The following is an 11676-nucleotide window of genomic DNA, read 5'->3' as shown; positions in this document are numbered from 1 at the left end:
AGTTGACAATAAATAGTTGCAGCGAAGCAAGTGTTTTATTTCAGTTCAATAAACAATAAGGTTTTCACCGTTCCACTATAACAGACGAATGAAAACGTCCAAAATTACGCACTTTTAATGTTATTTTTGTGGTTACCGCCTTATTTAGGTAACAGGAAAAGTTTCAAGTACGAACTATTTGCAACCTTGCGGTAGAACAGGGGCTGGCGGATATGATGGCGTGGGAGCGGCTTCACTGCAGAGTTGAGTTGTATATGAATATACTTGCTAGTATGGCGACAGGAGGGCTCTCCCAATGGGAGGAGGTGGCCACGCTAGCACTGTCTTCCAACTTTGACAGCCGGTGGCGCTGCGCGTCGTTAAGGAAAGTTGATATCAACAAGGGACTGGGGAGGCAGCTAGGGGTGCCCTTTATCCCCACTGCTGTTTATGATGTACATGGTGAGGACGGAGAGGGCGCTAGAAGGAAGCAATATCGGGTTTGATCTCTCATACAAACAGGTCGGTACAGTAGCAGAGCAGCAGCTTCCAGGTTTATCTTATGCGGACGACATTGCGTTGCTAGCTAACAAGCAAAGTGATCTGCAACGTCTGGCTAATATCTGTGGACAGGAAGGCGAGAATTTAGGTTTTAAATTTAGTGTTAGAAAATCAGGTGTTAGGGTATTCAATGAAAACAGTGAACAGACAGTGGCAATGCAGGGCCAGGGAATATCTCGGGTAAGAGAATATAAGTACCTTGGTATATGGCTAAACGAAGACAATAGATATATGGAAACACAGGAAAACACAATAGCAGTAAAGTGGAAGAGAAATGCAGGCATAATGAAGCACAGAGCGCTATGGGGATACAATAGGTACGAGATGCTCCGGGGTATGTGGAAAGGTGTAATGGTTCCAGGACTTACTTTTGGATATGCGGTTGTTTGCTTGAAATTGGGTGTACAATCAGGAATCGATCGAAACCAAAGGTCAGAGGGACGCCTCGCATTGGGCGCTCTCGGGAAGACTACAAATGAAGCTGTGCAGGGTGATATGGGCTGGACTAGTTTTAAAGTGAGGGAAGCTCACAGTAAAATTTATTATGAAGAACGACTGAGGAATATGGAAGAAAGTGAATGGGCTGGGAGAGTGCTGAGGTATCTGTACAGGAAAAACATTGATTCACAGTGGAGGAAAAGAACTAGGAAGCTTACCAGCAAGTATGCGGCCTGTAGGGTGTGCAACACAGTAACAAGGAACGTCAAGCGGAAAGTCAGAGAGGCTGAAATAATCTCATGGGTAGCGGCAATGGAAAAGAAACCTGCCATGAGTAGCTACTTAAGAGGAAAAAACGAAGTCAGGAAAGAAACAATTTATGATAAATCAAAGGAAAGCTCATTACTTTTCTAAGCGAGATCAGGATGCCTTAGAACACGCACCTAAAAAGTGAGATATAAGAAGGAAGAAGCATGTGCTTGCTGCGGGAGAGATAGGGAAACGGTGGAGCATGTTCTATTAGAATGTGAAGACATCTGCCCAGCGGTCGATCTAGGCACCACTGGCCTCCTTAAAGCCCTTGGGTTCCGCGAGAGCCGGGGAAAAGTAAACATGTCCGCGATAGAGATTAGTAAGAGGCGATTGGAAGATTGGTGGAAGAAAAGTAGGGAAACGACAAAAAACGAAGACGTACAAAAGCAAAGTTCGCAATAGGGGGGGTCAGAAAATTCATAGTGTTTTCATAGGCCAGTTCATAGGTCATAGGTCATAGATCAGTTCATAGTGTTTTTTTTTTTTTTTTTTGAACCTAGGTAGGACATTAGTCAGTATAATAGCAAGAGCTTGGTGGCGCAATCCACTGCCTTGTTCCAAAGGGGACGCTCATATCATCCATTCAGCCATCCATCCGAAAAGAAACCTACCATGACTAACTACTTAAGAGGAAAAAACGAAATCAGGAAAGAAAGAAATTATGATAACTCAAAGGGAAGCTCATTACTTTTCGAAACGAGATCAGGATGCCTTAGAACGCGTAGCTATAAAGCGAGGTACATTAAGAATGAAAAAGCATGGGGTAAAGCTAGAAAAACGATAGAACATGTCTTATTAGAATGTGAAGATAACTACCAAGCTTTCTGTTTAGGCTGCTCTGACGTGCTTGAAGCCCTTGGGTTCAGGAATAGCAGGGGGGAAGTAAACATGTCCGCAATATAGATTTGTAAGAGGCGATTGGAGGTTTGTTGGTAGAAAAGTAGGGAGACCACAAACAACGGAAGCGTACAAAAACAATTTTGCCGAAGTGTTTCAGAAAATTTCATGCTGCTGAACTTGCGAACGTTATCGGAACAGGAAAGCATTTCGTTCTGACACTTCTTTTTTAATTTTTCGCTCAACAAGCCCGAATCGTTTTTTCCTCCGACTACCATCATGTTTAATTGTGTAAACAAAGAGAAGGTGTCCTTACGGTTCCGCATATCCTGTTACCTTGAAATGAAATGGCCCGCTGTAGGCCTTCAAGAAGTAGTACATCTTTGATTCAAAGTATGATTCAGCTTTTCACATTCTTCTGCATTCGTCCTCACATCAGTGCGTTATCCATACTTGAAGAAGAACGGAAGATATTGATAGAGAAAATGAAACACAATACGTCACCCCACTCAAATGCAAGTGATATTTTGTTCCCGCGAGGACGTTAGGTATATAGGACAGAGGTGCTCCTCAGTGATACAGCGTTGCAAAGTTAATTGTGAGCCGTGTGGGTCGTTGTGGTTTGTAAAACGCGCAGCGTATTGGTTTCCGGGCCAACTTGTTTTTGGTGGCAAACAGCCTTGATGGCAAGCAACGCCTGTCCTTGTGTGCTCTCTCTCTCTCTGTGGTCATTTGTTTGCGCAGGTATAAGACTGTTTGCTAATATGCACCAACTCGCCCAACAAGAAGTTCTAAGCTACACTTGTTTTTGATGGCTGGTGGTGTTAGCTGGATTTCACATTGGTTCAAACCGAATACAGGTTGACAGGTGGCGTTCAGGCTGAGAAATTTGCAGCAACGCTTGCAAGGATAAGTCCACCTGCAGCAAGCAACACCTCTCCTCCATACATCGTGCAACCAGGTAACTGTTCTACACCCATTCATCTTTAACTAGTGATATCGTGCGCGCTGGGCCTTGAATCGCTGCTCCAGAGGCAGTTTCGTAAAGAGGCACCTTTTTATCTATTATTCTACTATGTTCATCTCTGCCTTTCGCATCTGATTTATCTCGCTCTCTCTCTACTAATATGTTTGAGACTGCAATAACCAGCCCTTCTCCCGCAAGCTCTGGGAAACTGCCTCGAAAGGTTTGTGTTCTTGTAGATTCTTCGCCGCCTCATTTAATCGCATTGCCGTTTATAGTGTTTGTTGTTGCTATTTATTTATTTACATTCTAGTTAGCACACAGCAGCACTAGAGCCCTCCGTTAGGATTTCACGGGTCAAAGGGCTTCCCATCGATGAATCGCGTGATAAGGTCGAGCGCAACCTCGGGCTGGTCGTAGGGCAGGATGTGACCGGCGTCTCTAACAAGGACCTGCGTGAAATTTCCCACTTTCCGGACGTATCCAGCGACACAGTTTCCGTCCGGTCTCTTCCAAATCTTACGCTCCGCCTTGTCGAAAGCTTCCTTGCCCGACCATTGGATGCTGCAGACGAAGTTGTCCGTCAGTGGGTACGCGATGATAATGTCCAGTTGACCGTTGTATATGAGCACCTTGTACTGCGGCTTGTCCATGAGGGATGCGAGCCACGGCTTGACGGACTGCATGATGTCCTCCTGAAGGTGCTTCTCAGTGGCGTCACCGTTGTTGAAAGTCAGGTTACCCACGTGAATGGCCTTGCGCACAACGGGCGAGTCGACAAAAGCGTGGTACCAGCCGAAGCTTTCCGGCTCTTTTGAAAGGAGGAAGTTGTAGTAGAAGTTGAGGCCGGTGACATTTTTAAAATACGGCGGTTTAGAGACGGTATCACCGTTTATGAGTTCATCAAAGATGAGGAACGCATCCAGGTACCGCCCCCGTTTGATGTAAGCGACGGCCCGGGCAGTCTCGTTGCGAATGTAGTCGGATTGTCGCCTGTCTACTAGGCCAATTTGGTACAAGAAGTCGGCGTAGTCGAACATGGTCTCCGGGTCGACCATTCCGTCTCCGATGGCGATGCCGCGTAAGTTGATCTTGACCCTGGGTGCAACGGCTGTGTCGATGGCGTGCGCGATGGCCGGCACGTACTTTCCTGTAACGAGGTGACAAACGTGTATGACGTGATAGTAAAATTCATCAAACTAGAGCTCAGCGACTGTAGTATACATGTTGCTTCTCTGCGAGTCCCGCAAGACAAGTAACCATATCTATAAAAGGAACTTCTTGTTGTAGTAGTGAACTTGGTTTTAGGTATATGCTTAAGGGCTCTAATGGGAAATTCTCGAGGACGACGTGCAGACGATATAGGTATAACTTGTACTCATCAAGTTATTTGTATGTGCATACCACCTATTATTAATCGACCCAATTTCGTGTTAAATATATGGAGGTTAGGTTTACGTTACACGTATTTTTCTTTTCCTATTTAGCACGTGTCAGGGAAAGTGCACGAACAAGCTTTACTCACCGGCGTACGACTCTCCCGTTGCATAGAAGTCGTTGGCCGCGTACTCATCGAAGAGCGTGAAAAACTGCTGCAGGGCCTCGTGAAGGTCACGGCCGACGTCTACCTCGTTGCGAGCGTAGCCGTTGTCGTCCTGGGTGAAGCTGAAGCCTGCGCCGACCGGGTTGTCGATGTAGAGCATCGAGTAACGCTGCGCCCACGTGGTGTCGCGAAGTTCGGGCACGCCGCCTTTGGCCACCCGGTACGGTCCGTGCTCCACAAACAGTCCGAACAGCGAGGAACCGCCCGGGCCTCCCTGCAGCCACAGAACCACGGGCGCCTTCTCCGGATTCTCCTGTAAGCCAAGCCAAAGCCACGAGCGAAATTCGGAGCCCCTTTCTCCATTGCTGTCTGCTACTGAGAATAAAGCCAGCTCTGGTAGACCTCTGACGAGAGGAGACTTTGAAAGAAGATAAATGCAGCTGGTTTGTTGCAAGATGTGCACTCGGCGCATTCCGAGTTCTGTCTCCTCGACCCTCCCCTCGGGTTTGATTAAAAACCCTCTGTGCGCGTGGTCTTCCTTAGTTCGTACATCGCACGTCCCACGTGAAATTATGTTCCCTCGGTCAAGGCACTGCACAGGAACGTCCTCACCAGTCGTGATTTAAAATGCCGCCGTAGTCGTCGTGCCGTCGAGCTCGGTATAGACGTAGTCCGTGGCATGCACGCCGCGATCGCATACACTGGGGCTCCGGCGCTCAGCCGCCGTCGGTGCGTATACGTTTCTTGCAGTGGTGCATGTCTGCTGCGCGGCTGCGTAAAGTGCTGACGGAGACAACCTATAGCCCGGCCAAGACTGCCACCGTGGTCCGAAGGCGCTCTGCCTTCGGGAACACCAGGCGAAACCATTCTGCGACTGGTGTCAAATTTGGCATTCCGCTTGCAACGTTGGGTTGTTTATACGAAAGACACACACTAGCAACGTTTGTATTGCCGCATCGGAGTGTTGTATCAAACGTCGCGTTGCTTTTCCGGTCATACCGTGGGTCATATAAAAAGACGTTAAAACATTTTTCTCTCGGTGTTTCTTTCTTTTTTTTTTCATTTCTGTACTGTGCAACTTTCATTATTTTCCTTTTCGCTTTCTTTCTCTTTCTTTTCTTTCTTCTTTTGCGTGACGACGCTTTATGTTGCGTTGCTGAGTTTAATGTTGTGCTTGAGAGCTGAATGGCGTACGAGAAAATAACGCCTTGCTCAGGAGAGAGAGGACAATGTTTGATACGAGGGAAACCTGCGAATTCCCCGATGCGGTGCTCTCTGGGGTAGAATTGTTTGTTCCACTTTTACGGGATCGACATTACCAAACAACTTAGCACCAGCATCACTGCACTACATGAACTTATTTCGAATATATTGCAATCAGGATGATGAAGTTAGCGGCCGTATATACCCGCACCAGCCGCCGTTGTCTACGCCTTGCCATCATTCTCCCTTACCGGATGCCTTTGAATAGAACCCAGATTTCGAAGACGCTCAGCGGCGCGCTGAAGAATGTAGTCAGCTCGGACGACATAAATACTGACATGACATCTACAAGCCTGTTCATATCGTATACAACCCGGTTGGCTCGCTCGTGTACCTTCGAATTCCATTTCGGCCTCCCAAGCTTGTAGGTATAAATGCTATGGCTCTATACTGGATAGTCCAGTTTACGTCGGATCCGTCAGTTATACATCGTAGATCCGCCAAGCATCGATCGCCGTGGACGAGAGACGGTTCACGTCGGCCACCTCAAGCCACACTAGGACCCTCTCGATTGTGTCGAAGCCCTAAGTCGCCAGGATGGCCCTACCTCGCGGCCGGGGTCATGAGGAAGACGATGTCAGCGGCTCTGTGCTCCCATCGCTGGTGTGCGATGATTATATATAGGCTGGTTTTGCTGCCATTTTTGAACTGCGTTTGCTGGCTCTTATGTACTATATTTATTTAATCATTCTGTGAGCCTTTTTTGCACAGGCGCAAACAGGAAGTGGGTTGTAAAAATGCGCATGAGCACGGGAATAACAGGACAAAAGGAAAAAAAAAAGAAGGAAGAAAAAGAGAACAGAAAACGCTACCATACAACACTGCCATTCAACACAATAAACTTTGTTTCCTGTGAATGAAGAAGGAATAACAATAAAGTGCTCACAACAATTACAATGTTGGTCGTATGGCGTTATTGTAGTTACTGGGAGTTCAATAAACAACCACTTTTCAGTGCAATGCAATATGTACCTACATCGCAAATCATAAAGTAGCATGCAAATACACTTGCACCATTGCCCAAGCATTCATACTGAGCATTGTATTCTGAGCTACACCCTCAAAAAATATCAGGCGCAACCAAATTATATGGATCCAATTTTTCAACAATGCCATCCACAGAATCTGATTCAACAATTTTCTTTGGCAAAGCATTCCATATTTCGATTTCCCACGGAAGAAGTGAATACTTGAACGTGTCGCATTGTGTGAGATACTGCGTGATGTGTTTATGATCGCAGGTTTCGATGGAATGTCGATGAAGTGGCTGCATGCCATCTCGCTTATTTACATTAATATTGTAATGATATGGCATAAAAGTAAACTTCATGCCACCACGACGCTGGGAAACAGTGGTAGGCGGCGCAGCTTTGTTTCCAAGAGCACTTACGCTTTCGTGTCGAGAATATTTAGATATGTCAATCGCAAAATAATTCCCAAGAGTAGTGAAGCGCAATTGAGGACGGCAGATGACTAGATGGGGTGATGAAATTAGGAAATTTGCCGACGGAAGTTGGAATCTGTTGGCGCAGGACAGGTGCAGTTGGAGGTCGCAGGGATTGCCATTCGTCCTGCAGTGGACATGATGATGATGGTGGTGATGATGATTGTGGTGATGATGATGATGATGTTAAATCACAACACTTTATTGTTAATGGTTTCTAATTGCTATGTGAGCCCTTTGTGGTACGGGTTCCACATTATGCTACCATACTCAAGAATCAGGCTTACGAAAGCTTTACGTACTGTTACATAGTTTCACATAGTATGGTACTGCAGTTAGTTTTCTTCGCAAGAAACCGAGCGTTCGGGAGACCTTCATTCATGTGTTATCAATATGAGCATTCCATTTCAATTCACGCGTAAACGTTACGCCTAAATATTTTATTGTGTCAGTATGTATTGCAACGAGGCGCTGCAGGAGCGAACGATGATGAGAGGGCTGAAGAAGACGACTATCGCCCATAGTCGTGCGCACGGGCTCCATCTTGTATGCCTGTCTCCTGCCCGCTGTATACATCTTGTAAATATATTGTCAAGCGTCTTTTCTCCCTGTAACAGTATCAAATCATTACTCATAATTCTACGATTGAATTCAGTGAGCGTCTCTCTATGAGTTGCAGTAATATATGTTGTTTCCTTAAGAATAAATTCCATTCCTCACATGTCTCACCAACGACTTATATTGTTACCTGTAGTATTTATTGTGAGCTAGTCATCGATTACTCGCACGCAAGTGTAAATCACTACGTCAGTGACCGAATAGCCGCAATATTACCCCGTTCCTTGCACAACTAGTGATGTCACTAGCGTATATAAGAAATAATAATGGTCCCAATACGGACCCCTGTGGCATCCCTGAATAAACTTCGAGTTGATCAGAGACATAATTATTTATGGCAACATACTGGTGTTCGGTTTGACATGATAGGCTGCTGTCCATTCTACTATATATTATGTTCACTTCTGATAGACCTAATTTTCTCGATTAGTTTGCAGTGCACGACACGATCACACGCCTTCGATAACTCTATAAAAATGGCAACAGCTTGAAAGCTGGAGTTAATTATAGATGCAAAATCATGTGTTATTTTTAATAAGTGTGTTATAGTTGACAACCCTTTTCTAAAAGCGTGCTGCATAGGCTATAATATGTTATTTTCTTCTAAGTACACCATGACGGCTTTAGTTACAATATGTTCCATTAATTGTGTTCGACACGTAATCTGTTTGGGCCAAGCGTTTTGCTTTCGTACTTGATTTTACTGCGTTTTGGACTCTGGTCGAGTCTCGTTGTTTGCTTCTTCTGTTTAAATGTACGTTTTCTCTGTTTTTATTGTATCTGTACCCCACTCCTCCCTAAGGCCTGTAATACAGACAGGCATGTATATGCGAAATAAATAAAATAAATAAAAATTTACAGCAACAACTTGTTAGTGATATTGGTCTGTATGTTTCCACGTGTAATTTATTGCCTTCTTTACGTATGGGGATTACCTTATCGCATAGCCAGCCCGCGGAAAGAGTAGATGTACTCGGCGATTCGGAGAATATAATCTGCAAAAAGGGAGGCAGCTGCTGCGCATATCGTTTCAAATATACATTTGATACATTATCGGGGCCCGGCACTATCTTGGTATCTATTTGCAAAAGCAAGTTTAAAATGCCTAATACTGTTATCACGACTTCGCCCACCCGTGCATCAGCGTCTGCCGCGCATGCGCACAAACCTAGTGAAAAAATGTTTGCTGCAGTGCGCATGTCTTCTACGACCAAACGTGCCACTTCTATTTTTCTGATCAAGCCTTGTGGCTTCGATAAGCGGGGCCAGAACTTTTGCGGTTGATTTTCTTATGAAATTCGTTAACGTATTTGAAAAGAAATCGCCTTTCGCAGCTCTTATTTCTAACTTCAATTTGCACGCTAGCTCTCTTATCTCTGCAGAATTTATCGTTCTTTTTTTTCGTCGCCATATGAATTTTCGTTTGAGGTTAATTATTCTCCGCGTGATACCTTCTTTCATTTTATTTTTACCGTGCTTTGGCGCCTTCTCGTATGGTTCCTCAGTAACGCCATAAATTACTAAGTTATTTCGGCAGCTTCTATTCTTCATGCCATAAACTTTTATAGCGAGGTCACGCAGGTGTAACTTTCACATTCCAAGATATTTTGTTCGCACTGTCTCAATCGAGCTGGCTTATCCCCAATGACAGTCATTCTTGTTTGTATGCCGGATACTGTTTTTTCCCACTTGCTTCAGGTTAGAAGTCAATTCCTTCAATGTCTCGTTTGTTTTACTTTGTTATTTCAGCATCTTCTTCAGTAAGTCAGTATTCGTGCCTTCATCCCTTTCTGAGTCAGATGTGCAGTCCTAGATTGAGTTCTACACCCCCTGATTTTAGGAGTAACAGTCTCATGGCATCATAACACCTGCACACCAAATGGACTCGGTAGCACCATTAGGGCTTTTTCATCATCTCGAACAGAATATACGAAATACTCGTCACCAACCTGCGCGAAAAATAAAGAAGCGCATGAACGTGTGTCCCGACGTGGTGCCGCCAATTCCACCGAAGTGCCCGGCACAAATATATTAGTGCGATCATCAGTAAACTCCGTATACAGTGTCGAGAATGCAGTGTATGCACTAAAACCTACCTGATATGTGGAGCATCTATTCCATGATTTACAGGGCGGCCAGAAGAACATGCTTCAGAGAGCGCAGAGAGAAACCAGACGGGATTTGCCTAATGCATATTTGCGCCGCAGTGCACGCGTATACGTGCGAATGCCGCGATGACGACCCGTCGGATCTTTCTCTCGCATTCTTCATACCTGTAAACCGTACGATTTAACGGAGCTTCAGGCCGGGGCCTTCGGCAACGTACCTTGGCCGGGAAGAACCAAAAGAAGAGCTTGCTTCTGTACTGCTTGTTGACTGTGAGGAACCCCGAATATCCTGGGAAGTCCTGCACAGCCCCGAGCGAGCCGACGCGGCTGAGGTTCCGCGCTTTTTCCAGCTGGCCAGCCTCGATCAGCGGCGTTAGGAAGAGCGGGTCGCCCACGTCGCCCAGCTGCGACGGTGCTCTGCGGAGGCTGTCTGGCCTGCGGTGGCACGCATCATTTTTGTGTGTGTGTGTGTGACACCATGTTTAGGGGCGAGATCTAAGAGCTCCCTCGCTTGGGACGAGGTCGTGAAGACGAGATTTCTTTGACACTTCCCGCAATACCATTTCGCTGTTTACAAGGATACATGCACAAGCAGAAAGACACCTGCTTGTCCTTTCTTTTTTTAAATAAATGTTTCTCCTCCTCCTCCTCCTCTTACGCTGGCAACCTTCCGGTTTCATTCGCCGAAGCAGAGCGGGCAAGAAAAAGCATGGCAAGCCTGCTGTAGTGCGGTAAAGAAGAAGCACATGGATTTTCAATAGTTTTCCTCTGAAGCTCACCGCAAATTTGCGAGTCAATTTCACCGTGTATTGCACATACGCAAAATGATAAATATGTGCGCTTGAGGTAACGGTACGCATTTCATATTTGATTTGAACACGTAGAAAGAAGCATCTCTTACGTGGAGCCAATTGGAAAAACACGCTTTTCTTTACGCTGATGATTATGCGGAGGTGAGAGGGGGGGAGAGGGGGGCGATAGGACACAGGACTGGGATTTCTGCAGAAACAGACTGCAGATGTTTAACGGTATAGCAGTCTTGTTTTTCCTGCTTGTTTCCTCTCGCGACGTATGTTATTCATCTATGACGGCTTTTATTGGCTAGCGTCTGCATAGACAATCCAGACCGGGGGAAGCAATCGCCGCGTGTAATGCACAGCAAACAAGTGTGCTTGTGTCCCGTCCTTCATACTTGTGGTTGCATGTGATTGCGCTGTAACAATTTTTATGTCAAACAAGAGTGTTTCACGTAGAAAGTAAATACCGTGATGATATGAGAGATATGGCTACACTCTGTTTACCGGCCGTCGTTAGGCGAGTTGCGTGAATATTCTCGAGCTTTACCGGTACGACAGTCTACGTGTATACTTCCCACGCACTACGTGTTGCATCGCGTCGCATTCACGTGGAACCGCGTTCTTGCTGTGCTTATGAATGCAAAGACTTTAAAGAACATTTAAAGGAAATGACTCCCGTCCTTGTAAGGGCTGCCGTTCTGCTTGCAGTTAGCTCAGAGGCGGCGACCGCCCTGTACACATCCATTTTCTCTTCACTTTTGAGATCATTCCCTTCAGCGATCAACAAGAGAAAGTGAGAAAGATAGGCAGAG

The 11676-nt window shown here is 45.7% G+C and overlaps 1 protein-coding gene across 1 annotated transcript in view; it reads right to left on the bottom strand.

Moving 5' to 3' along the window:
* Nucleotides 1-13: 13 nt before the first annotated feature.
* The window catches only part of LOC126542658 (probable serine carboxypeptidase CPVL), a 12195-nt gene continuing 532 nt past the window's right edge, over nucleotides 14-11676 (bottom strand). Inside the window, exons 2-4 of the mRNA XM_055077398.2 lie at nucleotides 10286-10502; nucleotides 4617-4947; nucleotides 14-4241 (exon numbers count right to left, since the gene is read on the bottom strand). Of these exons, the coding sequence (XP_054933373.2) occupies nucleotides 3442-4241; nucleotides 4617-4947; nucleotides 10286-10502 (1348 nt within the window). The 3' untranslated portion in view covers nucleotides 14-3441. The remainder of the gene's footprint in view (nucleotides 4242-4616; nucleotides 4948-10285; nucleotides 10503-11676) is intronic.

The sequence above is a fragment of the Dermacentor andersoni genome, chromosome 2 (assembly GCF_023375885.2).
Source record: "Dermacentor andersoni chromosome 2, qqDerAnde1_hic_scaffold, whole genome shotgun sequence".
Classification (NCBI taxonomy): domain Eukaryota; kingdom Metazoa; phylum Arthropoda; class Arachnida; order Ixodida; family Ixodidae; genus Dermacentor; species Dermacentor andersoni.
This window is presented reverse-complemented; position numbering and strand designations above follow the sequence as displayed.